Source organism: Phodopus roborovskii, unplaced genomic scaffold (genome assembly GCF_943737965.1).
Source record: "Phodopus roborovskii unplaced genomic scaffold, PHOROB, whole genome shotgun sequence".
NCBI classification, from domain to species: Eukaryota; Metazoa; Chordata; class Mammalia; order Rodentia; family Cricetidae; genus Phodopus; species Phodopus roborovskii.
Window position 1 is genome coordinate 51,579,127 of NW_026126480.1, and position 26,010 is coordinate 51,605,136.

Consider the following 26,010-nt stretch of genomic DNA (forward strand, 5'->3'; position numbering starts at 1 on the left):
TCCGGGACTCCCACCATCCCCGCTACCACCACCTCACTTTCCCTTGGTCCCCTTTCCTGTCTTCCAAACACTGGACCCCAGAGAGCATCCTCACCGGGCACCCACTCCAGGAGCAGTCTCCATCCTGGGGGACCCCAACAGCCATGGGGGGGTGGGGGCCACAAGGCCACATATACCACCAGCCTCAGGAGAAGCAGAGACCCTGAAGTGGCTACATACCACAGTCAACTTGGCAGAAAAGAAAACACCTGGGATGGCTCAAAGTAATCACCCCAAGTTCTCTGTGAACATGATTATCGGGTATTAGCAAATTCTGTGGCAAGACATGCCTGAAGCATCAGCAGAAGTATTAAATATAAAGGCAATATGTATATTCCCCTCCCCCACCTTCGGAAGAAAAAAACCCAGAAACCAACTCAAATGCTCGCAGATAGTCTGTAGTGTGAACCCTGTGCTGGTGCTGGTGGGCACTGGGTGGCTGCCCTACTGCCGCAGTTCCACGTAGTTGGCCGGGAAGAGCCCGTATCTGCCCTTGCACACCCCACGCCACCAGCCATCGTCAATCATTTCTATGTTGGTGATGATGTCATCAGGGTCAAAAGAGATCTCATCATCGCCAGCTAGGGAGAGAGAAGAGAGGGACTCAGAAGAGGTCACCTGACCAGGCAGAAGGACATTACAGCTGAGACCAAGATGCCCACCCATCAGGGGAAAGGGTGTAGAGAGGGCCTTATGGTTATACACATGACAAGGACAGCAAGGGAGAGGGATACTGGAGAACTGCCGAGGTTATGCACAAAAGTCTAGACTCTAGAGAGATGTGAGGTGATGGCCAAAGTTACAGAACCCATGTGTGTACAGGAAATGCATGCCAGGTCTCTGTTGTGAAAGATCTCAGCCTGGGGGCCTAAGGACTTGAGGGAAACCAGACATGTATCCCAAAAATCAACTAGGGCCTCTTCCTGTGTCCTATCAGCACACCCAATCCACCTGAGCTAATGGAACTAGGTCATGTGGGATGGGTGTGCTGGCATGACACAGGGAAGATCTCCTGACCATCAGAGCAAGGTAGTCCCTGGGCCATGTGTGTGGGGTATGTTCACATGGAACCCTCTCCCCAGCCATGACTAAGGTGGCTCTGCAGCCTCAGATCCCCAGGGTTCAGACGAAGACGAGAGACAAAGGAATGGGGCACAGACATGGGCATCCAGATAACTGTTCTAAAGTTACTTCCAGATGAACTACAGAAACTCAGCTCAGTAATGCGCACCTAATGTGTCAGCCACTGGGAAGACTGAGACAGGAAGACTGTTTAAGCCTGAGAGTTCAAGGTCAGACTGGGTAACACAAACCCTGATCAAAAGCAAATATAAAACAGCTTTGCATTCCTGCCCTGCATTGGTCTCAGGAAGGGAGTGGCGGGGAACTTGACCCAGGGCAGGAACATTTGTGCCCCAGCCCACATTTAGTGCCTCACCAGCTTGGTAGTCATATAGGGCGATGGCTGTAATGCCCAGGTCACTTTCATATCCATCGTAGGTGTCGTCTTCTGGAAGTAAAGCAGAGCTGCTGAGCAACCCGCCAACCACCCCAGACACACTTCCCAAGAACAGACGGAGAGCTTGCTAGAAAAGACCTCACAGCTGGGTTCCTACGTGGCAGGTGCTGGGATGGAGGAGTAAGATACCACCTAGAAACAAAAGGACTTGTCCTGGCTAGTTTATGCCAACTTGACACAGTTACAGTCATCTGAAAGAAGGGAACCTCCATTAAGAAAATGCCTCCATAAAATCTGACTGTAAGGCATTTTCTTAGTTAGGGACTGATGAGGGAGGGTCCAGCCCACTGTGGGTGGTTGTCCTGGGTTCTATAAGAAGGCAGACTGAGCTTGTTCCATGAGGAACAAGCCAGGAAGCAGCACTCCTCCAAGGCCTCTGCATCAGCTCCCACCTCCAGGTTGTAGCCCTGTTTGAGTTCCTGTCCTAGTTTCCTTCGGCAATGAACAGCGATGTGGAAGTGTAAGCTGAACAAATGGTTTCCCCCCAACTTGATTTGGTCACGGTGTTTCATCACAGCAGTAGAAACCCTAAGACAGGACTCTTGCTTTCAACAGCAAAGCTCAGACACTGAGCTCTGACACATACAGGGAAGCATGGCCACATGGATAAGTTAACAAGTACCAAGACCCTTTTCCAAACCTAGCAAGATGGCGGCTGCAATCCTAGCACCTGTGGGGCAGAGGCAGGAGGATCACCCCACATTCAAGGCCAGTTGGAGCTACAGTGAACTCTAGGCCAGCCAGGGCTACTGACTGAATGAGACTGTGGTGGTTGAGTAAGAATGGCCCCCACAGAATCGTATATTTGAATGCTTAGTCACCAGGGAGTGGCGCTATTTGAAAGGATTAGAAGGACTAGGAGGTGCGACCTTATTGGAGGAAGTGTGTCACTGGGGGTGGGCTTTGAGGTTTCAAAAGCCCAAGCCAGGCCCCAGTGTTGCACCCCTGACCCTCTGCCTGCAGATCAGGGCTCTCAACTACTTCTCCAGCACCGTGCCTGCCATGGTTCCTGCCATGGTAATGATGGAGTAAACTGCTGGGAACTGTAAGCAAGGCCCCAATTAAATATCTTCTTTTATAAAAACTGCTTTGGTCATAGTATCTCTTCCCAGCAAAAGAACACTAACTAAGACAGACACTGGAAAAAAAAATAAATAAATAAAAAGTCTGATGCCACTAAAGCAAGAGGCCAGAGTAATTGAGGCTTGGCACCAAAGGCTGCCCTGGGACAGTGAGGCTGACAGCAGCTAAGGCCCTGCCCCTGTCTAGTGTCTCACTGGAACTTCATTTTCAAAGTAAACGAGTCAGCCTCACTGTCAGCTGAAGCACTGGTTCACCTTCAAAGCATGGGGAGGTGGCTGGACAATAGGCAGAGCCCTCAAGGGGAGGACTCGTCAGGCCAGTAGATCCCTCCCCACTGCAGCCTTAACCATCCACACAGCACAGCAGGAACCTTCCCAGGACCACACGATAGGAGCACTGCCCTACTAGGGAACACTGTATCTAACCTTTCCCAATCCAGGGATGACACAGAACTCACATTCCTAGGCAATCAGCTAGCAAGCCAACCCTTTCTGAGGAGCGTAACAGAGGAAAGGACTTCTCAGGTACCCTCATCCCCTGGACATAGCTATGGTGGGGTCCAGTACCTGCTTGGTAGTGGCCAGGGACCTCTGTGGTCTCGTAGACAGGTTCCGAGGTGTAGGCTAAGTTTTGCTGACTGCTGTCCTCAGGGACACCTGCAGCCTCAGTGCTGTACACAGGCTCAGGCTCATTCCCGCCAACAGGACTTCGGTAGCTGGGCTCTGCCTTGAACGGCACTGCATCCTGAGGAGACAAGCAGACGTTTCTCATGCTGTCATCAGAGACAGAAGAGGTCCGCTCACAAGTGGCCTCCATAAGTTACACAAACTTTATACACAGGGAGTGGGGACAGGAAGCTTCCTGTGGAGGGTGACCATATAGGACAAGCTGCCACAGGCCAAGGAGATCACTCAGGTCTAAGACTGGTCCCATTTGGCAAGATGATGGTAGCCAGAGGAGACTAAAAGGCTAACAGCCAGTTCCTGGTATGGTGGCTCCACACTGAGCCCTGTCCCAACTTCTCATCACAGCATCTCAGGTACTTCCCTCAGTTCTGGTCCCAGCTGAGCTGCCAATCACAAGGCCTGTCCATGTCCAAGAACAGCACTGTCACCAGCCTCATCAAAGGACCAGTGCTTCAGCACCTGGCCCAGCAGGAGGGATGGCTATGTGGGAATGCCTCATGGCCACTCTGTCGGGTCACATCTACCAAGAAGTCTTGCATGGAAAGGCTGCCTGCCATGCAGGGCAAGTAACAATGGTGTCAAGGAGAGGGAATCCTGGTGGTAAAGAGGTCATGGCCCCCTAAGTCCCAGTCCCAGTTTGTGTCCAAGCTCTCCCAAAACTCATGAGCAATGTTACCTACATAATGGAAGGGCAGCATGTGAGGACTGATTGGACCCATGGGATGTGGCTGTGGGCAGGGGGGCTTACTTCAGTGAGGGAGCCCTGAGTCCAGGCAGAATGTGGGAGATGCTAGGCAGGGATGAGGCAAGGACTCCCCAGACTTTTGTGTGAGGAGGGCATAGGGACCAGAGAACAAGATGCTCCAAGGGCCAAGAGAATACTATCTCAGAGCCAAAGGATGGTAGGTTCCAGAGGGAGCATAGTTGGTGTGACAAACACACTAAGCATGTGACCTCTACTGACCTCCCAGAAGTTTCAGGGAGAGGAAGACCATGGTGCCATAGGCTGCCCAAAGGCGAAGACATCCAACCTGGGGGGGAACACTTTGTTCCAGGGAAACAGAAGGAGAGGGTGACACACGTCTGCAGGAGTCTAGGGCAGCCAACTGGTCAAGGGACTACCCACCTCGTAGATGGGGCTGGAGGGTGGTCTGTCCTCAGCTGGCTGAGGACTAGGAGATGCAGGGGGCGTTTGCGTCTTGGCTCTGGCTTGTTCCTAAGATAGAAGGACAGCAAATGCATGGTTACTCAGTCAGCCAGGAAGTCACATCTGACACTTTGTAAGGGGGTGGTGCCCAGGTGGGAAGCTTGGAGCCCACAGGGAGAGTAGAAAGCACTGATCACAGGGTCAGGTGGCTTTGAAATGAAAGCTATAGTCTGGCCTTCTCAGGAACTCTGGCCTCTGGCCCTCCTGTGTCATCACACTTAGATGTGCAGTGGACAGGGACACTGGACAGAAGTGTAATCGAGCAGCCACTCCATTTTGTCATCAGCTCATTTCCCAACTTGGGGCTCTGAGCCAATGCTACCAAGGGCCAAAAGTTTCAGGGACCTTTTAATGGGTAGGTATTTTCTGCACATGGAGCAGACATGACCCCAGGGGACTGATAGGTGGGCTCCTCTCCACAGACCATGTCCCAACAAGGCAAAATCCTGGTCCCAAGGACTGCAACAGAACACCAAGACAACAGGAACCATTCCAGGCTGTCAGCAGGCCCGTGTCACCTGGAAGTCCTGACAAGAGGGAGGTAAGAGAGAGAGATAGCTGGGAGTGGGGGCTAATGAGGAATGCAGGCGACAGGTGAGGGAGGTGGCCACGAGCCAAAGAGCCAAGAAGCCTAGAGATGTTCACCAGGATCTGGCCAAAGCCTCCAGGGCCACAGCTAGGCAACATCCCTCAGGATGCCTGGACTTGAGGGCTGTGGCATCAGGTATGGGGCATTCTAACCACTTGGAGAGCAAGCTCAGATGGCAGCATGGAAAATTTGCTGAAACCCACATGTCCCCACAGGAGATGTTTAGGGTTGCAGTCAGGCCCCAGAGACACGCCTGGAACTCACCCATCCACTCCACACCCTCTCACTCTACTGTCTAGGGGCACAATGGTCACACTGTGTGCTCTTGAGAGAAACACGTAAAGACTAACAGTCTCTGCATCCATGGAGCTGCCTACTCTGTACCCCCAGGGTAGCCATGGCAATCACCAAAGATGAACATCCCAGGCATTGGTGGTCCTGTGCACCTGAGGGCAAGAACCATCTGTGTGGCTCGAGCCTACAGCACAATCAGGAGGCCAGGCTGTTGAGTCAGTCCAATTGCAGCTGTGGGCTGTGGGGCTCTCCCAGCCCTCCCTACAACCAGCCAGGTGCCAAGAAGAGCCCTCACTGTCAACTGGTCTTGTCAACTCAAAACTGACAGAAGATGGTACGTCAGAGTCTCATCTCATGGGGAGAAGAAATGGGGTGGGTAGGACATAAAAAGACCACATGACAGAGGAATTAACACCAAGAGAATCTGAGACCAGACTCATAAAACACCTCCGTATGACTTGTTGACGATTCTATTTCCCAATCATTCTGGAGGGCCATAAGGGCTGAAGATGCCCAGGTAGTGGGTGATCAAGTTACTCTAGTTTGCTGTGTAAACGAGCCTTCCTACCAGCTCCTCCTGAATATAGCTGGGAGCAAAGAAACCCCTCTCAGTGGCAAGCGAGCATACCACAGAGGCTTCAGGAAGGAGCCCTTCCCCCATACCCACTTCCTCTACTCTTCAGTATCTTTACTTACTTCCAGCTTCCTTCGAGCCTCCTCCTGCTCCTGCTTCTCCTTGGCCATCCGCTGAGCTCTCTCTGCTTCTGCCTTCCGCCTGTCTTCCTGCTCTCTCTCCTTCGCCAGGTTTTCAAAGTTAGCTCGGATATCACTGGTTTTGCTGGTCACTAGAGGAGAGAGAGAGAGCACATCTGTCTCAGAACACCTCACCAGAACAAAAACCATACCAAGGTGACCTTGGAGAAAGATCCATGGAATACAGTCAACTCACCTTAGGCCAGCCACACACCAAGCCCAAGGGAGACTAATGGGATCAGAAGCTCTGGGTCTGGGTCACAGGTAAGCCAGATACGATCATAGTCAAGCACTACATGCTCAGGCTGAATGGAGCAATAGTTAAGCTCTCTGACCATGAAGGCTGGGCTGGGATGTAGCTCAGCAGGAGAAAAAGACCTAGAGTGCCCTAATGAGGGACTGTGGTGTGGCTCAGTGATAGAGCCGCTGCCTGGCATACATAAGGCCCTTGGTTCCATCCACAGCACCACAGAAAAGGGGGGGGATGGTTTTAGAACAGCAAAAGGGCATCCGTTTTCAATGCACATGGACCCTTGAATATACTTCCCCTCCACTGTGTGACGCAAATGGGGGGGGGGGCATCAGTCAGACATCTGTTTCAGAACAGACTTCCTGTACTACTGAGCTCACAAGTGAACAGGTTTGTTCACGGAACACCATTTTCCCCAGACACAACAAGAAGCAGCCACACAAGAGTGTCTGGCAGGCGTTTCCTCCAAAGTGAGCCTGCCCAGTAAAGAAAATGTAATAGCTGAGCCAAGTGTGGTGGTCACACCGGTCATCCTGGCACCACACAGCCTGAGGCAGGAGGACCAGATGTTCTAGGCGAGCCTGGGCTACATGACACTGTCTCAAAACAAAACAGAATAAAAAAAAAAAAAAAAAAAAAAAAAAAAAAAAAAAAAACAGGAGGGAAGAAAGATATTGCTGCTTGTCAATATGAAAGTGAAGTTTTCAAGCGAAACTCCTGGGTTGGCCAGGTCATAACACATGCCTGGGACCTCAGCACTTGGGAGACTGTGGCAGCAGGCTATGTTACATACAAAGCCATCCTTAGCACATCAGTGAGCTCAAGGCTGGCCTAGGAAATACTGTGGAACCCTGTCTACAAAGGCAAACAAATAAAAAGCAAACAAATCTGAGTTGTTGGACATTTGTAGCTGCTACCAAGGTGTGCTGGCTAGTTTTATATCAACCTGACCCAAACAGGAGTCATTGGAGAGGAGGGAGTCTCAATGAGAAAATGCCTTTATTAGGTCAAGCTGCATGCAAGCCTGTTGGGCATTTTCTTAATCAGTGATTGATGTAAGAGGGCTCAGTACATGGGTGATGCCAGCCCTGGGCTGGTGGTCCTGGTTCTATAAGAAAGCAGGCTGAGCAAGCCATGGAGACCAAACTAGTAAGCAGCACCCCTCCAGAGCCTCCTGCATCCAGGTTCCTGCCCTCCTTGAGTTCCTTCCTGTCCTGACTTCCTTCAATGATGGACAGTGATGTGGACACATAAGCCAAATAACACCCCCACAAGTTGCTTTTGGTCATGGAGTTTCATCACAGCAACAGAAACCCTAACTAATACGATGTGAATGACAACTGTCACTTAAAGGTTATAATGAGATGGGAGACAGGTATGACCTCCCAGATTGTTTGTAAGGGCTCTGCAGTCGGGTAACAGGCCTAATCTGGAGATCTGCTATCTGAAAATAACAAAGTACAAGTAATAGACCACAGGGTGAGCAAAACTCCGGAAATACTCAGAGACCACAGCCCAGGGGAATCCCCGGCCCTGGGGAAACCACAGCCCACTGTGTAGGGGCCTTGGGCTCCCACAGCTTCCCTGAGAGCATCCTCTTCCCCTGCCTAGAACAGTCATTCCTGTTCCCTTGTAAGGCCCCGGCAGGCAGGAGAAGCCCGTGGTCCTGTTACAATGCCACCCTATTTACCCAGTCTGACACTGGAGCTAACTTCCATGTCTCTATGTAAGTACCTCATAGTTTTGTTGTTTTAAAAACAATTCATTTACCCCTTCTCCCCACTTCTTATTTTGAGACAGGGTCTCACTGTATTGTCCAGGCTGGCCCAAGCCTCAATAGGTAACCCAAGCTGGTGTTGACCTTGTGACAAGCCAACTGCCTCAGTTTTCCAAGTGCTGAGATTCTAGACATATGCCACCATGCCTGGACCCTTCTAATCTGACATATAATAGATATCAATAAACACAAATGGTGCCTGCAGAGGTCTTTGCAAAAGGTCCCAATGGTATCAAAATGGCCCAAGAACTGAGCCGTGTGTCTGCCAGTGGTCATTCTACCTACTGATGTGAGCTGGGGATGTCTATCTTATATGCAAAGGGAACTCTCTGGACGTGTCGCATGCTCACGTACCCTGGAAGCACCTGAAAGGACATGTTTCTGAGCCACTGGCAAAGCTAGTGGGGGAGAGACTGAGACCCCTCTGCGTCTCTTCAAAAAACCATGACATTTTATGAGCCTCAGGCCACAGCGGGACCGTGAGAGAAGTGGGCTCCAGGGATGTACGTAGGCTGCTCCCAGAACCTGGTCACCAGCAGCAGCTCTCACTAACACCCCACACGGTGATGCTCCTCCCTCAGCCATGCCTAGGGGGCCATGGGGCGGGCACCAATAGTGTACCCCAGGCCCGCACGGTACTTTTGGACTGCCAGGACTCACCAGCCTCAATGGGGACAGTCTTCTGGTATGCAGAGGGCACCTGGGCCACATCTTCAAAGGTGGATGCATTCTGCAGAGACAGAGAGGAGTCAGGGGGTAGTGTCCTTGTTCCTTCCCAGCCAGGACAGCTGTCACTAGGGAATGTGAGGGGACTTTCCTAGCTTTCAAAACACCTCCACAAAACTGAGCTGTGGCCCCCATCCTGCACTCTACAGTCACCTGGGTGCGGCTCCCCTTCCACAGACTCACTGATTAACACGCAGGAACACGTTCCTGCACTTACAGCACAAAACACTGTGAGGCTCTGTAGGTCACAGGGTCACCTGGTCAGGCCCCCTCCTTGCCCCCTGACATCACACACCTCAGCCACATGTACAGTCTCCAGCATTACTCTGGCAGGGGTCACGGAAGCCAGTGGCTGACCTAGACACGGGCTGGCAGAGCACTGACAACAGTGACAGTCCCCAGCCATGTGGCTTCTAACAGATGTTCAGGGTTTAGAGCATTCACTGCCCCAACACCCTGCCTGATCTCCCTATGGAGCCATTCCCGGCTGAAAGCCATCGTCGGATCAGAGCTGTGCTCACCTTAGCACCATCGCCATCCCTCTCCCAAGTCCCAGACTCCCTGCTCCTAAGCCCAACCTCATCCTGCTCCTCCAGAACATCCTTCAGCTCACTGTCCAGGAGGCCCCCGTCTGGTCTGCAATCTCAGGATGCTCTGCCCTCACCTGGGGAAACCCGATCCATCTCTATATACCCATTCCTTTCAATCATTCACCAATGCCCCACCTTCCAAATCACAGCACCCCCTTTTTCCTAAGCATGCTGGGGTGACACCTAGGGCCTCTCCAACCTTAAGTCAGTCTCACCACTGAAGCATACCTAGCCCCTGCCTTGCGTCTTGACCCCAGCCTCCTATCTCTCCCATCCCCATTACGTGGGTCTCCCCCTCCTCAGATCCTATCCCATGTTGGCCCTCAATCCAACAGGAGCCCAGTGGAGCCCAACAGGGTGGCCACTCTTGCCCTTGGGTCACTCATAACTGCCCAAAGCCACAATGGAGGAATACTTTTCCTCTCTAGGAAGGGACAGGCTGGCATCAGGCTCACCACCTCATCTCAATTACTATGGGAATGAACTACTGTTGTTAGGCTAGCCTCATGGCACAGCCTGGGTCTTGATCCCACCCCACAGTCCCCTGGGCAGGAAGGACCCTGGGCTCTCTCAGGGCAACAGACAGAGAAAACGGCCATGTCTGGCTGGCAGGGGAAGAAGAGACTTCTAACCACATCATTTCCTGACTCCAATTGCACAATGTCAGCAGTCGCCATCTTTACCATCACCACCAACCACAGACACCACAACTTCCTCAATGCCAGCCTCTGAATAACTCACTCATTTCCTCAAGTCTTCTGCCACAGGGCCCTCAGCCACCACACACCTGGTCTCCTGCCACCCCATCTAGTCTCCCTGCTCAGTCTCTGCTGACTGGCAGGTAAAGCCGTGGGGGTGCCCCTCAGCACAGTGCAGGTCCCTCACACCCTCCCACTGGGACAGCCCTGCAGCACCCTGGCTGCCTAAAGCCTTATTAGCCTCATCTTCTCTACCCAAGTTCTCTGACTCTGCAAGGCTCCACCACTGCCTAGAGTCAGATCAACCCTCCTGCTCTGTCAAGTGCTACAGTTACAGGTGTATGCAACTGTGCCTGGACTCAGGTTCCTTCAGTAAAGGACATGCTGCATTTTCTATAGGCTTCCCAGGTCCCTTCCCTCAGCAGGAAATGATGCAGTTAGAACTGTCTCCTCTTACTCTTCCACATTTGCAATGACCTCATTCCTAAACCAGGCTCCTGATGGCACCCTCTGCATCATTGTCCCTGATCCCATTTTTGCAGACAAGCTTCAGTCCGTCCTCAGAACTTGGCCCACGGACCATTGAGAGTATTCACTGGGCAAAGGCGCTTGCCTCCAAGCCCAGTGACCTGAATTCAATCCCTGGGACCCACGTGGTAGAAACCAACTCATACAAGTTGTAATTTGACCGCCACATGTACTCTGTGGCACATATATGTGCATGTACATACATATAAACCTACATATAGACATGCATACACATCATTTTTACACTCAGTTCATCTGGCTTTCTCAGGGACATTTTGCCCAAGCAATTCCTGAGAAGCCCTGGCATCTTGGCAGAAGCCAAGACATGGCAGATGTCTCGGGTGATGCCAACCACAGTGAGCTGCAAGCCTAATGGAAGAACAAATCTGTGGAACAAACATCTGCATTTATGCAGATGAGAAGATGCAGCTACCTCAAGTAGAGGAAAGCAGTGCCTGCCAGGCCGTTTGAGAACCTGCAGAGCTGTCTAGCAGCCCCCAATGCTTTCCCCACGAGTAGCCAACACACCAGGAGAACAATTCTTTCGCTGTCTCACAGCTGACCCTGCAGGGCCCCCAAACTGATCAAAAGCAGCAACAGGCAGATGGGGGAATCTGGGGAGAAGAAACAAACTGTTTCCACAGGAACGTGCTTTAATTGTAAGAGATAAAGCGAGACAAAATGGGACCTAGCACCAGTACCCAACTATGGAAACTGAGGCAGAAGAATCACAGCCAGCCTGGGAAGCAGAACAAGACTCCATCTGAAGGAAAGAGTGAGAAAGAACAGACCAGAGACCTGTGTGTCCCACCTGTTGGCCATGTGCAACAAGACTAACGGTCTAGCTCCTGCTGTCTGTGATGATAGCCAGTGATTAGATGTGATCACTAAACACTTCCAAAGTGCCAGCCAAGATCTGGTTCTTACCTGGCCTACTGATAACAAAAGTTCAAACAGTCACATGTCCCTAAGACCCTCTCATCAGGTCCCTGGGTTGCATCCCACTACTCACTGTGATGCTGTGACCAGCACTTGACTTGCTTGCCTCAGCTCCAAATGTGAAACAGAATGGACCCACAGTGTGCTACATGAAGTATGCAAGGTTCCTAGGACCATGTTTCAGGACAGACCTCCAGTGCTGTGAGCCAAGGGTCCTTGGAAGAACACCCCACAATATTTCGCTGGTCTTACCTTGTCCATCCGGTCCTTCTGTACCCCATACTTCCCGCCGAATCCTTTGGCATAGTCTGAAAGGTGTTACAGGCAAGACTTCTGTAAGGCTGAGAATGGGCGAGCAATGGCAGGCACATGCATAGGGGTCCACAAAACAGCCCAGGGACACAAACCAGAGCAGAGGGATGTGAAAGCTGCCCGAGGACGGGCTCTCCTGGCAAAGCCAGCTGTCTAATCACAGTGCCCAGTGCAGGGAGGGAGCAGGTGAGGTGTGGGCATGCTTCCAGGAAGGGGGATAGGGAGGGGATGGGCAGCAGGCCAGTGGGAAGGAAGCCAGAGAGGAAGGGCACAGGACAGGCCTTTGCAGTGCACACTTCTATAGCACAGTCTTCACACCAGCCAGGGCCTTATTCTCATCTGCTTCCTGGGCGCCTGCTCTACTGGGGACTAAATAAGAGGCCCCACTGTAGTTTGTTCTCTTGCTTTTTAAAAGAAAAAAAAAAAAAAAAAAAAAAAACCTCCGTGTCGAAATGCCACCAGACAAATATGTCTGTCACTGCCACACACACGAACACATGAAAGTGACAGTCATGCAGCCTCGACACCACAGGAACCAATGGCCACCTCCACACAGTCTGCTAGGCCAGTACTAAGTACATCCACCCCAGGCCCTTTGGCATCTGTGAGCCTACACTCCACCCTGATTCAGGGCGTCACATGCCTCTGCCTGGACACCAGGTCTAATCTCTCAAGGAGAAAAAAGTTGCAATAGATACTGAGATTACCAGGGCATGCCTCTACCTGCCTGCATCAGCCATGCACACAGTGTGCACATACAGTGTGGCTCTGGGTGGAGACGCTACACACAGATGGTGTGGCCAACCCCCCCTCCAAAAAACAAAACAAAACAAAACAAAACAAAAAACCTCCAAACACAAAAAACAAAAAGAAAAACTCTACAAACAAAGACACAGAGACCACAAGAAACACACCTGTCTTTCCTATGACCCCAGTGTCTAGTTAACATCAGGTCTGGGAGAGCAAACCCACCTCCCTGTGGATCAGAGGCAATGAGGAGGGGCTCAGAGATTCATCGCTGGTGGTCAACAGCAATGAGGCCAGAGGTGTCCACTGCAGAAACTGTACTGACCTGGCCTGCAGAGTGCCTCCTAACGTGAACTCTAAAGGTCAGAGGGAGAAAGGAGGAAAGGGACAGAGCTCCAGGATGTCGCTCTAGTATTAAACTAGGTGGGGACATCTCTGGCAGCTGGAGGCGCTGCGGTGAACCCTGAAGTCTATGCTGCAAGTCGGCTGCACTGCAAGGCCTGGTGGGAGGAGGGAGGGGCAACTGTGCCTTGTTGGGACTCGTGCTTGGCCAATCTCTCCTTGTAATCAAACCCCACAGCGGAGGAGTCCTGCCTCTCGGACTGAACACCAAATTTGCCTCCGAACCCAGTCTTATAGTCTGGAGATCCACGCAAGACAGTGGGGAGCATGACCGGAAGAGGAAACAGCCAGATTAGAGTCACGTGAGCATGTGCAATGGTCAAATATATCACGTTCGGATAGCAAGAGTGCTGATCCAGGCCAGAGGGTCTAACGCTCACCAAAGGGTTAAGGAACAAACAGAGCTGGATGGTAAATAGTTTAGTTAAAGCTTCTCCACACTTTGAGGTTTGTCTGCAGGGTCCTTCCAGGCTACCCACAGGAAAGGGACAACAGAGGGGCTACCAGCCCCACTCCCTGTGCTGGAGGGACAGCTGGGGACAACTACAAGTGTTTTACCCCATTCAAACCAGCTTTTCCTGGGACAAAGTTCCCACTGTGACAAGAAAACACTCCCAGTTACAAAGGATTTGAGGGGGAGGCTCAGAGGTAGAGAGAGAATCTGTCCAGCATAGACCAGGCTGTAGGTTCCATCCCCAGCACCGCAGAAAGAAGTGTGCCCTCCACAAGCCACAGCCCACCTTAAAGAGGAGAACCCTGGGAACCCAGAGGGCCAAAGGGCCCTATGGGTGCTACAGGACCCAGGCTCCCAGCTGCCGCAGCACTGGCAAAGGGGGTGTAATGGGACCAAATCACTCTATCCCCTTGCCCCTGGCATTGGAGGAGACACAGAAAACTTCACACCATGAAAATGAAATTCAGACAGAAACACAGCTGACATGAGGCACACGACTGACTGAGGGATGGACACAAGTTTCCCAAAGGCCCTTGAGGGAAGCTGGGAGTAGGGTAGAGGAGGTACCTTTTTGGGACTCATGCAGCTGCAGCTTCTCCTGATGGTCCCAGCCAAGGGCACACTTGTCTTGTCTGTCTGTCTGCACACCAAATTTTCCTCCAAACCCTTTCACATAGTCTACATGCACAACAGAAAGCCATAACCTGGCATTACTGCGCAGCCCAGAACAGGGGGAGGAAGCAGGTTTCAGATGCAAGGAGGCACGCTTCACTGGACCCGAGCTTCCCCCAGGGAGCAGCTGGGATGAGAGCCCGGCTGACACCCATCAGAGGCCCTCCTCAAGATAACGGTGTCTTAGGAGTATGGTTAAACAGGCTAAGCCAACACATGCAGCCCTCAAGGCAACGAGGTCTCGTCACTCACAGACAGACGTGCGTGACAGGGACATTGCTACAAACAACACCAGGGCTTAGAGTCAAGGATGAGGCCAATGCCCGAGTTCTTATATAACTACAGGCTGGGACTAGCTATCTTAGGTTGACCATTTAAAAAACTGCAGGTGACAACAGTTTTTCTCTTCTGTCCTGGCCACACCTGTCACCCTGCAAGGGGCTGGCTAAAGGAAGAGAAGGTGGCAGGTACCTTTCTGGGATTCATGCTTCTCTGTTTTGCCTTGATACTCAAAGCCCACAGCACTTTTGTCCACCTTGTCCTTGTCGATTCCATATTTGCCACCAAAACCTTTGGAATAATCTGAAACAAGAACAGCACTGTACTTAAAAAAAATCAGCAATGGACATGGTCAGAAGGCTAAGGGGTGCCTGCTGCCAAGTTTGAAAGCCTGAGTTCAATTCCTGGGACCCACATGGTACAAGGAGACAACCAAGTCCTATAAGTGGTCCTCTGACCCACACACGTGAATATCCATACATATATACAAAATGAATAAATATAAAAATATTGAACCAGCAACAGAGTCAATGGGCATGTTATATGGTCTTTAAGAAGGTAAAGCATGAGCTTTCAAGACTGCTCAGCAGGTAAAGATACTTGCCACTAACTATGATGACCTGGGCTCAATCCCTGGAACCCTCATGATGAGAGGACAGAGCCCAAGTGTGTGGCTTATGCCTGTGTACTCAGGAGGTTGAGGAGGGAGGATTGCTGGGAATTTGAAGCCAACTTCCAATACACAGTGAGTTCAAAGCCAGCCAGGGGTATAAAGTGAGCCCTTGTCAGGAAATAAAAGAAAAAGAAACAAAAGAAACAAATAAAAAGAAAAACAGAAGGGACTGGAGAGATGGTTCAGCAGTTAAAAACACTGGATATTCTTGAAGAAGAGTTCAGTTCCCAGCACCTACATGGTGGCTCACAACCATCTGTAACTCCAGTTCCTGGGGATCTGATGTCCTCTTTTGGGATCTGAACGCACCTGTACTCCACATGTCATAAACACACATACCCATACACATGTAGAAAGAAAGAGGAAAGGAGGAAGGGAGGGGGGAATGGAGAGAAGGAGGGAGGAAGGAAGGAAGGGGAAGAAAGTCAGTCAGTCTTTGGGGCTGGCTCAGCAATTAAGAACACAGACTGTTCTTCCAAAGGATCTCAGTTTGATTCCCAGTACCCATGTGGTGGCTCAAACCCATCCATAACACTAGTTCCAGGGGATCCAACACCCTCTTCTGGCTTCCACGGGTACCAGACACACATGTGGTGATCATTAGACATATATGCAGGCAAAACACTCATATACATAAAAAAATATATATTTTCTAAAACCTTTAAAGAAAAAAAACAGAACACATGTAGAGAACATTCTAGAAATGCAAGCTCTACTCTAACAAGGTCACGTGACACGTCACTCTTACACTGTCATAACATGACTTACTACAGGTACTTAGACTCTTAATGAAAAGCCCTAGGCAACCTATGGGCCTATGTGCCACAGCCATGGAGAAGTACACTCATCAGCCTCTGCTTGGAGCCAGGACTGGATGGCCCAGAATGCTCAGCACACACCACCTGAGTTAAGTCTGGCCCCAGGGAAGACAAAAAGTCACAGCTGCGCAGTACCCCAGGCAAAAGCCTAAGGAAAGCAGCAGGCCCCAGGTGACTGGCCCTTCCCAAGGGGCAGGGCCAAGCCAGCATGACCAGAAGTTTTGGTGCCTCTGGGGTGGGAGTGGTGTGCGTGACCATGTGGAGATGTGGAGAACAGAAGACAATCTTGGGTCTTCACCTTCCACCTTGAGACAAGGTCTCTTTCCTGATTTTCTACTGAGTATGTCAGGCTTGCTGGCCCATGAGCGTCAAGATTCTCCTGCGTGTCTCCCATCTCCCAACAGATAAACAGGGAACACAGAAGAATTTTTCTATGTGCCAAGCCCAGTTTTCATATGAATTCTGGGAATCAAACTCAGGTCCTCACACTTGCACAGCAAGCACTTGTACCTGCTGAACTGAGTCCCAGAGCGTCTCCTGGGATTTCCTGTTGTTTTGTTTTGTTTGTTTTTAGAGAAACTCAAGGGCTTCTTCTCAACACAGGCTCTTAGTTTTCTTTTTTGTTTATTTGTTTTGTTTTTTAAGACAAGATTTCTCTGTGTACCCCTAGCTGTCTCTGTAGACTAGGCTGGCCTAGAATCAGAGACCCACCTGCCTCAAACTCCCGAGTGCCGAGATTAAAGGTGTGCACCACCACCAAGCGGTTGCTCTTGATTTTCAAATACTGGCAAACAGTAAAAAGAACTGACGCACGTGGGCACAAAAAACAAACAGCACAAGGAAGACAGGCTATGGCTGCAACCTCTATCAACATGTAAAAACACCTTTACCCTGCATGGAAGACTACAGCAGTGGCTCTCAACCTCGCTAACGCTGCAAGCTTTTAACACAATTTCTCATGTTGTGGTGGCCCCTGACCATAAAATTATTTCATTGCTACCTCATAACTATAGTTTTGCTAGCTATGAATTACAATATTTATGTACAGGATATCGGGCATATGACCCCTGTGCAAGGGCCATTTAACCCCCAAAAGGGTCAAGCCCCACAAGTTGAGAACCACTGTATTGGAGAGAAGTTGAGTGGTTAAGAGCACTGGCTGCTCTCCCAGAGGACCTTGTTTAGACTCCTAACACTCACAAGGCTGCACATAACCATCTATAGTTGTAGTTTCATGGGATCTGCACAAAGGGCATATACATACATAAAGGCAAAACACCCATCTACAGCCATACACGTCAAATAAAAATAAATACATTTGAGAAAAGAAATCAAAAGATGGAAAGATTAAAGGAACACAGGAACAAAAAATAAAAATAAGAGCACTCTTATCCATAAAGGAACGCAAGATCCAGCCGCACCTTTCTGGGATTCATGCTTCTCTGTCTTGCCCTGGTAGTCAAAGCCTACGGCACTCTTGTCCACACGGTCAGCTTGCACACCGTATTTGCCACCGAAGCCACTAGAGTAGTCTGAAGAGATAAGATGGCAGCCAGCAAGGTTAAGACTCCAGAGAGATGCGACGCCCATTTAAATGTAAGGGTTACATCCCATAGATGGCACTGGACACCCTCAAACTTTGTGCAGTGTCAGATCACTTCCCACCATTATGTGAAATTATTTTGAACTAATAGAAAGAACTGGCCATAGTAGTTTACACCAGGAATTGTCAGCCTGGGCTACAATGTGAGATCCTGTTTCAAGAACCAAAGTAAGGGGCCCCTGGGTAAGCCTGATGATGTCCTGAGTTCCCTCCCCAGGATTCACGTGTCAGAAGGGGATGATGGACCCCTGTGAGTTTGTCTCCCCTGCATTTCAGATACATACAAAGTAAATTAAAATGTATAAGTAAATAAGGGGAGGGAATATAAAGAAATGATGGTGTTCACTCTAGTCTTACTGGCCACACAGTCAGGCATGGTCTATACAGCTATGGCCTCAGTACTAGGGAACTGAAGCAGAATACTACCAGGAGGGAGAAGCCAACCTGGACTTCACGATGAGGCCTAGGCCAGCCTGGGCTACAGAATGAGCCTGTCTCAAAATTAAACAAGAAACAACAACAAAAATGACAATTCACAGTCAGGTGAAGTGCCAACACCTGCCATCCCAGTACTCATGAGGCTGAGGCAGGAGAATTACAGAGTTCAAAGCCAGGTTTCGATACCATGACATTATCTTAAAAGAAACAAAACCAAAAAACCAAAAAAAAAAAAACCAAAAAAACAAAAATCACTGGGTACTACAAGAAAAGAGGTTCTAGTTCATGTGATATCACGAAAACCAATCAAAACTCTCTTTTCCATGTTTTAGGGCACAGTTCTGAAATTACAGGCCCACATTTGCTGTTCACTCATCCACGGTGCCAGAGAGCTGGCACTGAGCTGTTCTGCTCAGGTAGAGAGAAGCAGCTTCCACTGGAGACAGTGGACATGTGACAGCAGATACAGGGCTCTGTGTGTGCCACCAACAGGGAGGCCACACACCTGTAACAGTCAAATGGCCCCAGAGCCCAGAACAGAGAGCGAGGCCTCCTTGCCTTCCCCGCCACCTGGCTGCTTCAGCACTCCCCTTACCTTTCTGGGAAGCGTGCTTCTCTGTCTTCCCCTGGTATTCGAAGCCTACAGCAGACTTTGGGACAAAAACATAAGGAAGAGACATTTGAAAATTGCCACCGAGATGACTCATCTGAACTCACAACACACAGAAAACAAAGATTTTGATAATGTTGGTTTTTGGGAAGGTGCGTGTACTCATGCATGTCCAAAGGCCACAGGAAGATGTCCAGTGTTCTGCTCTACCTTTGAAATAGGGTCTCTCACTGAACCCAGAGCTAGGCTGGTGGCCCACAAGCTCCAGCCATCCTCCTATCTCCTCCCAACTCCCTACCCCTAACACTGAGCCTGGCTTATGTGGATGCTGTGATCCAAACACAGGTCCTCATGCTTGCACAGTGACATCTAAACCATCTCCCCAGCCTCATGTGTTGAGTTTTTTGTTTATTAATATGGGGTCTCACTCTGGCCCAGGCTGTTTCTGAACTCATGGCAATTCTCCTGCCTTCAGCACTCAGGTGCTGGGAAATAAAGGTGTGAGCCAGGCTTGAACAATGTTAATTTTTGACTTTTGGTTTCCTAGGCAAAGTACAGATCCAATCATCACTGCCCAAGTCTGTGTGTGCCGATCCCCCTTCCATCCCCCGCAGGCTCCCAGCACCAGCTTGGCTGACTTATTCCAGGCACAGCATGCTGATCTGGAATTAATTCCCCTGCCACACAGGCTTTATTGAGAACATTAGCAAGATGGCAGGCCTGCATGGGACCTCACCTCATGGTGGCCTGTCCCCAACATGATCCGGAGCTGGGACTCTGCATCTCCCCCACTTCAGACAGACAGACAGACCTTGCTACTACACCACATAGCCAGGACACACACTGAAAGTGGTGTGCTTCCAACCCACTGCCAGCCCTAGGCTGGGAGAATCGGAACAGCCTCAGACTTATGACAAAGCCTCTGGACACTGAGACTCCAGCTTAGCAAACTCCTCTCTGAGGGAGGGCTCTGCCTATCAATCACATCCATCCAGGGGAGGCAATGACAAAGGTCCCTAGTGGCATAGTGTAATTGAGTCAGGGACTAGACAAGCATACCAAGGCCTGCCTTCCATGTCACTGCCTGTTCCCCATTGGACAGTCTGCACCCCTCACACAGGCCAGCATCAGAGAGGCTTGTGAGTTCTTATCTGGACACCCTTCCTGCAGTTCCACGGGGTCAGCGGGCACCTGTGAACTGCTGCACTGGCCCAAAAGGGCAGCCGCAACAGCAGCCTGTAGCTGTGGCAGGGGGCCTGCAGCCCTGGCCCTGTCACTCACCTGATCCACCCTGTCCATCTGGACACCAAACTTGCCTCCGAAGCCCCGGACTGAGTCTACTTGTGAGCAATGCTTGGAAAGTTTTGACTGGTACTCATGGCCAACGGCTGACTGGAACAAAGAACAAAGATGTGACATTATGCACCCAAGCCCAGTGTGGCACAGCAACCCTACTCCCCCACTTTGCTGACACCACTACTCTGGGCTAAAAGAAGGTTACCCCCATCAGTGAGGTGGACTTTTGCTCTCAGAGGCCCTGAGTCCCAGGATATAGCCCTGCACTGGCTGAGCCCTGGTGCAGTCTACTGTGCACCCAAACTTAAGAGATCCTCCAGACCAGCCCCTGACTGCAGACAGGACCTTCGGACAGGACCAGGTATGAACAAAGGACAGAGCCTGCAGCACACAACAGAAAGACCCATTTACATCAGTCACTCTCTGAGTGTGATGTTTTCACTTTGTGACTGTTTTGAGGCAGACACGCGTTCTTCAGTGACGATGCAGATGTACACTCCATACCTCCCAGACATGCAGGACACACAGCAGGAGACAAGTGCTGTCATCTCACGCCATCCCCCACCAAAGGATACAGGACCCCACAACAGGTAATGAAGGGGGCATCAACCCGAAGCCTGCTAGCAGACCCTCACCCCAGCCCCTTCCAAATACAGTGCTCTAATATCTGCGCTGTCACCAGCTGCCGGGGATGCCACCATCCAGCGCAGCATCCTGTGGTCTTTCCTCATGGTAGACAGTGCCTCTGTGCCTCTGAGCCTGTCTTCTTGGCCCTCCTAGCAATACAGAACCCCGACTCTGACCACCCTACAGGGAGAGTCAGCCCTGTGTACCACAGTCCTAACTTGGTTGGCTAACTGCTCAGCTTGGCCTTGCACTTGAGATATGTCCTGCATATCACTGACTTCAATGCCCCTCTTTACAAAGGTCACTGAGGTTGGTGATACACAGAACATAGTCTACAAAGAAAGCCTTGGATGAATGACTCTCTCTTTCCCAGGCTTAGCTGTGGTCAGCAGCCGATGGCAGACCACAAGCCAGTCTGTGAAACCCCGTGCGGTACGACGGCCGCCTGCAGCCTCCAGGCTCACACACAGAAACCGTCTTTAAAAGATCAAAAAGAGGCAGCCATGCCAAAGAGATTTCCCCGCAGAAAGAAGTTAAAGAGAAAAAGGGGCTGAAGTGACAGCTGGCCCTGGTTCCAGCCTGCTGACTGAATGCGTGCTCAGTGGCTTTTGGTCTCGTACTGGCAGAAGCACATCTGTTATTAACCTTGACATGCAGTATGCAGGGAAGGCAGGAAGCCCCCTTAGCTGGCCACAGTCACCTGATCCCTAAAGGAACCTAATGGCTCCAGGCCTGGCTCCTCACAGGTGCGTGCTGCCCTGGATGAACCTGGCTGAGGAAGTCTGTGGGCCTCATCTCTCCTTCCATTTCTGGAAAGGACAGGCTATGAAAGCTCAGCCATTCTTCTTCAGGTTCTTAACAATAAGTTACTCTCAAGGGTTCACATGAGCCAAGGGCTAACCTCTCCTCAATGCACAGAGCCTAGGGGCCCTAATAAGAGGGAACACCAGCACCCAGTGCTAATGTCACCAATGCTTGAGAGCTACTGGTCAGCATGCAGCCAAGAAAGTGAACTGAAGATTCTAGCAGTCTGGGGTCACCTGGGTACTGACAACAGTCAGCCACAGAAGTGTGGCAGTGCACACTTACAACATAGCATACTCAGCATAGAAGACCAGTTCAGACACAAGATGAGGGCAGTGAGTTCTAGGGGAAGCCCAGAAGGGTGTATATCCCTACAATGACAGCACAGAAGAGCAACGAGAAGCCATCGAGGGAAACAGAAGACAGGATGGGTAGGAACAAAGGATGAAGGAAGGACTAGGCTTGATGAAGCATAAGCCACAGGCTTGATGATGAGATTTGAGGCAAAGGAGGCCCAGAACTCACGCAGAGAAGCCAGAGAGCAACATTCCTGGCATTAAGCTCACCCTTGATAAACTAAGATTCTCCCCCAAACTATCACTCTAGGTCTCTTCGCTGTGGTTCTCTGCATCTGACTGAGCCTGAACAGCAGGATCTCCACGCTGCCCATGCCAGGACCAGCACATCCATCTCTGTGCCAGCAATGCAACAACACAGCCAAACAACCACATCTCCTTCCCACAGAAGGCATCTTGTCAGAATGTTGCTCCAGAATATTCCTGGCTGTGGAGGTTTGATAAGAATGGCCCCCATCCTTATATTTGAATGCTTAGGGAGTGGCACTGGGAGGTGTGGCCTTGTTAGAGAGGAAGTGTGTCACTGGGTGTGGGTCTTGAGGTCTCAAATGATCCTGCCAGGCCCAGTGTCACTCTCTCTGCCTACTGCCTATGAATTGGGACCTAGAAGTCTCAGCTACTCTCCAGCACCATATCTGCCTGAGTGTCATCAGGTTCCCCACCCTCACGATAATAGACTAAACCTCCCAACTGTCAGTCAGCCCCAATTAATGTTTTCCTTTATAAGAGTCGCCATGATGCCTCTTCACAACAATAAAACCCTAAGCCACTGGCCATGGTTGGGGTGCCCTCAGGCTGACCCGTCCACTCCTCTAGTGGACAGTGATGTCTCACTGAGATGTGGCCATGGCCTTATATGCCTAGAATAGTGGAATATAATCCTCACGTGAGGGAGTCACCCATCAGGACCGGCAGCCTCTCTTCCACATCTATCCAATGGCAGCACTATCTGCCCATCAGAACCACCCCACACTGCTCACTCAAGAGTGTAAAGGTCTGCATTCTTGGAGACATGCCCACATGATGCAGCCTTCTCTCTGGGAAAACCAGCCAGCCTAGAGTAAGCCCTAGAGCAGGCCCCACTCCCTCCTCTTGGGGCAAGAACCCAGCTACCACCCCAAACTGATGGCTTAGACAGCAGCTGCCCATGGTATCTGCTCATCAGTCAGAACCCATCAATGCCATTGCCAGGGGCTCAGCCAGAGCTTAGAGACAGTGTGTACATCCTCCCCAGCCTGGCTGTGGAGTGGTCCACAAATGCAGATAGACAAAAGCTAGGCGTCAGTGAACTCCACGGATGTGACGTGAGCAAAGGGCCTTCAGAGCTGACCCCACCCTGTGGACTGGCTCATCTCAACCACTAGCAGTGGTGACCATGACATGGGTGGGCTGGATGTTTCTGGGGTCTTTCCTGCTCACAAAGCTGGTCATGGCGCTGATCTACCCCAGAGAGCCCTCTACACATAGCCACTGGTAAGGGGCTCTGACAAATTGAAAAGGGGCTTCTAGAAACACAGAAGAGCTTCATGGCCTCAGAGCAGCTCTCACACTCAGCAACCCCACTCCGCACTGCGACTCAGAAAAGTGTGACTGCTACCCACGTCACATACCCATGCAGGCCATCAGCCCTGCCTGGGCAACCACTTACTTTGTCCATCCTATCCTGCTCCACACCAAACTTCCCGCCATAGCCATGGGAAGCCTTGGGTCCTGTTTCCAGCTCCTTCTCCTTAAGTGTCTGGTGCTCTTGAAAGACGTTCTCTCGCAGCTTGTGAATACTGGAAGGGGCGGAAGCAGGACTGCTGTCAGGGCACAGGCTTGCACCTTCCCCGCCAGCAGGACAAGCAAAAGGTAGTGATATCCTTTTGAGTCTGCAGGGTTTTCTCATTGGGCTGCTATCCTCTGTTCAACATGCCTACCTCCATGGCTCTGTCACAGCTTGCATGGCAGAGGAATGCAGATCTAAATCCACACAGGACCATGCAGCTGGCCCTAGAGACAGGGATGCTGAATCTGAGCTTTGAGCTCTAAAACTGCCACCCACAGAGTCCCTTCTCCAAACCCCAAGGTCATCAGAAGAAGCTGGCTATGCTGGCTAGCATTTTGGCAACTTGACACAAGTGCTTGAATCATCTCAGCAGAGGGAACCTCAACTGAGAAAATGCCCCCATCGGACTGACCTGTGTGGCATTTCCTTGATTGAGGACTGAGGTGGCAGGGCCCAGCCCACTGAGTGTAGTGCTACCCCTGAACCAGTCAGTGGTCCTGGGTGCTATAGGAAAGCAGCTAAGCAAGCCACGAGGAGCAAGTCAATAAGGAGCCTTTCTCCATGGCCTCTGCTTCAGTCCCTGACCTGAGTTCTCACAGTGACAAACTCAGGAGCTGTAAGGTGAAGTAAACCCTTTCCTCCCCAGGTTACATTTGATCATGGTGTTATCACAGCAGTGTATAACAAACTAAGACAAGCAACAATGGTAGAGCAGATCAGAAGGCAGTCAGGACCTGGCTGCCCGAAAGCAGCAGAGGCCTTGCTAACCAGCAGACACGAAGCCAAGCTCTGCACGTGAACAAGCCCAAGAGTATGGACAGAATACACACCAGGCCTGGACCTACCTGCCAACCCCCAATGAGCAGCAAGAGAGAAATACCACCAACAACCTGAGAAGGACCATGGGATGCCCACACAGCCACTCTTAATCCATCCAGAGAGCCTCACGGGTCTTCCCATCCACCCTCCCCATGTTCTAGAACCATGGGGATAGACTCTCACAGGTATGGTGGTCCAGATCCCTGCTCACCTCTCATATCCATCCCCTCTCCTAATGGACCACAGGCCCTTTGTACCTACCACCCGTGACAACTACTACACTATGGAAAATCTTTGGATGTGGGCTTCCCTACACTCAGATCCAGAAAGCCACTATGAGCCTCGGGGGTGAGACCAAGACAGGGAAACTCGGCAGCATTCTATCTCAAGGAGATAGATTAAAATGAACAAAAATCCTCCTACAAACCACTGCACAGACAGTCCTCTGCTGAGCACCTGACCCAATGCTCTGAGTCAAAATTGCAGTAGCCAAAATACCAAAGAGAATGTATTCTGAACCCTGTGGGGCCTAAAACAGCATTTGGTGTCTGCAGAGGGCCTGTCCACCCTTCCTGGCAAGGATGCAAGTTGCTGTAGGTTTGGGATCAGGCTCCATGGCAATGGACATTCCACACTCTTATCTCAGCCTCTTCAACACGTGGAGCTAGGCAAATTTCATAATACATGACAACTTGTAGACAATGATCCAAAAGAAGGAGATGGTTGGGGCCCAAGTTACTCAAAGCCATCTCCCGCCCTCCAAGGCTGCCATTTACACCAAACAGCTCCCTCTGTGTTCTGTGCTGGAAAACATGGTTTATACAAACTAGGCCTCACGTCCGTCATCTGTGCACACCTGAGAGCTGAGGCCCACAGACACACAAGCCCCTGTAGCGATCATCACTTGGAGCAGCAGGTCAAGGCCACTCTCATCTCCTCACCCTACAGAGCGGGCATGTGGAAGAGTGGGGGTGCCCCAGGTACTTACTTGATGTGTTCCTGGTGCCCCGATCCCTGCACGGTTTTGGCACCCCATCTTTGCTCCTTTTCACTCACATCATTCTGCAAAGAGAAGTAACTAGCACATCCCATGCCCTAACTAACACACCCTGTATCCTAACTAGTATAACCCCACCCTGGGAAGAAGTACACCCCATGCCCTAACTTTAGCATATCCCATATTCTAACGAGTATATCCCCACCCTGGAGAAGTAGCACATCCCATGCCCTAACTAGTATGCCTTGAGACCTAATACACCCAGCACCCTAGTTCATTTATCCTGTGCCCTAATTAGCATGTCCCATACCCTAACCAGTACACCAAGGCCTAACTTGTAAACCCTCACCCTGGAGGAAATTAACCAGCTTAGTGTGGGGCCAGGCTGGGAACCTCAGAGGCAAATACCCAGGAAGGCAGAGCTGGCGACTCCTACCACAAAATCGGGGTCAGTCTCCCAGTCGTCGGCACCCCCATCATCCTGGGTGATAGACACAGCATGGCCTGCGGAAGCTTTCCACATCTGAAAGAGCAGCAAATAGTCACCTGAGAGGGTGACCCAGGACCCCAGAGAAGCCTTGACCTTCAGGTCACCTCCCCCAGAGGGCAGTCACTGAACTCAAGGACACCTGAAGGAATCAAAGCGTTGTATTAAGA

The 26,010-nt window shown here is 50.9% G+C and overlaps 1 protein-coding gene across 5 annotated transcripts; it reads right to left on the reverse strand.

The window, feature by feature from the left end:
- On the reverse strand, positions 1–25,883 carry Cttn (cortactin). Of its 5 annotated transcripts, XM_051193479.1 has the most exons (15): positions 25,790–25,883; positions 25,345–25,418; positions 23,418–23,547; positions 19,968–20,078; positions 18,672–18,726; positions 17,457–17,567; positions 14,737–14,847; positions 14,161–14,271; positions 11,931–11,986; positions 8,858–8,927; positions 6,114–6,262; positions 4,454–4,543; positions 3,208–3,385; positions 1,478–1,549; positions 2–620 (listed from the first exon to the last, which is right to left on the reverse strand). In XM_051193479.1, exons 1-15 carry the CDS (start codon positions 25,874–25,876, stop codon positions 484–486), a joined length of 1,542 nt encoding a protein of 513 aa, XP_051049436.1. In that variant the 5' UTR covers positions 25,877–25,883; the 3' UTR covers positions 2–483. The 5 variants fall into 5 exon arrangements, with proteins under 5 accessions (XP_051049438.1, XP_051049439.1, XP_051049437.1 ...); XM_051193481.1 differs by lacking the exon at positions 17,457–17,567 and having other exon boundaries at positions 1–620; XM_051193482.1 differs by lacking the exon at positions 14,737–14,847 and having other exon boundaries at positions 1–620.
- Between the last annotated feature and the right edge of the window lie 127 nt (positions 25,884–26,010).

Bases quoted from the DNA above. Each gene is read 5' to 3' on its own strand.
- Cttn (XM_051193479.1), bottom strand. From the start codon at position 25,876: ATGTGGAAAGCTTCCGCAGGCCATGCTGTGTCTATCACCCAGGATGAT. The intron at 20,079-23,417 runs GTAAGTGGTTGC...TCTTTGTTCCAG, and splicing joins AGCAGGATAGGATGGACAAA to TCAGCCGTTGGCCATGAGTA. The intron at 14,272-14,736 runs GTACCTGCCACC...TTGTGCATGTAG, and splicing joins GAAGCATGAATCCCAGAAAG to ACTATGTGAAAGGGTTTGGA.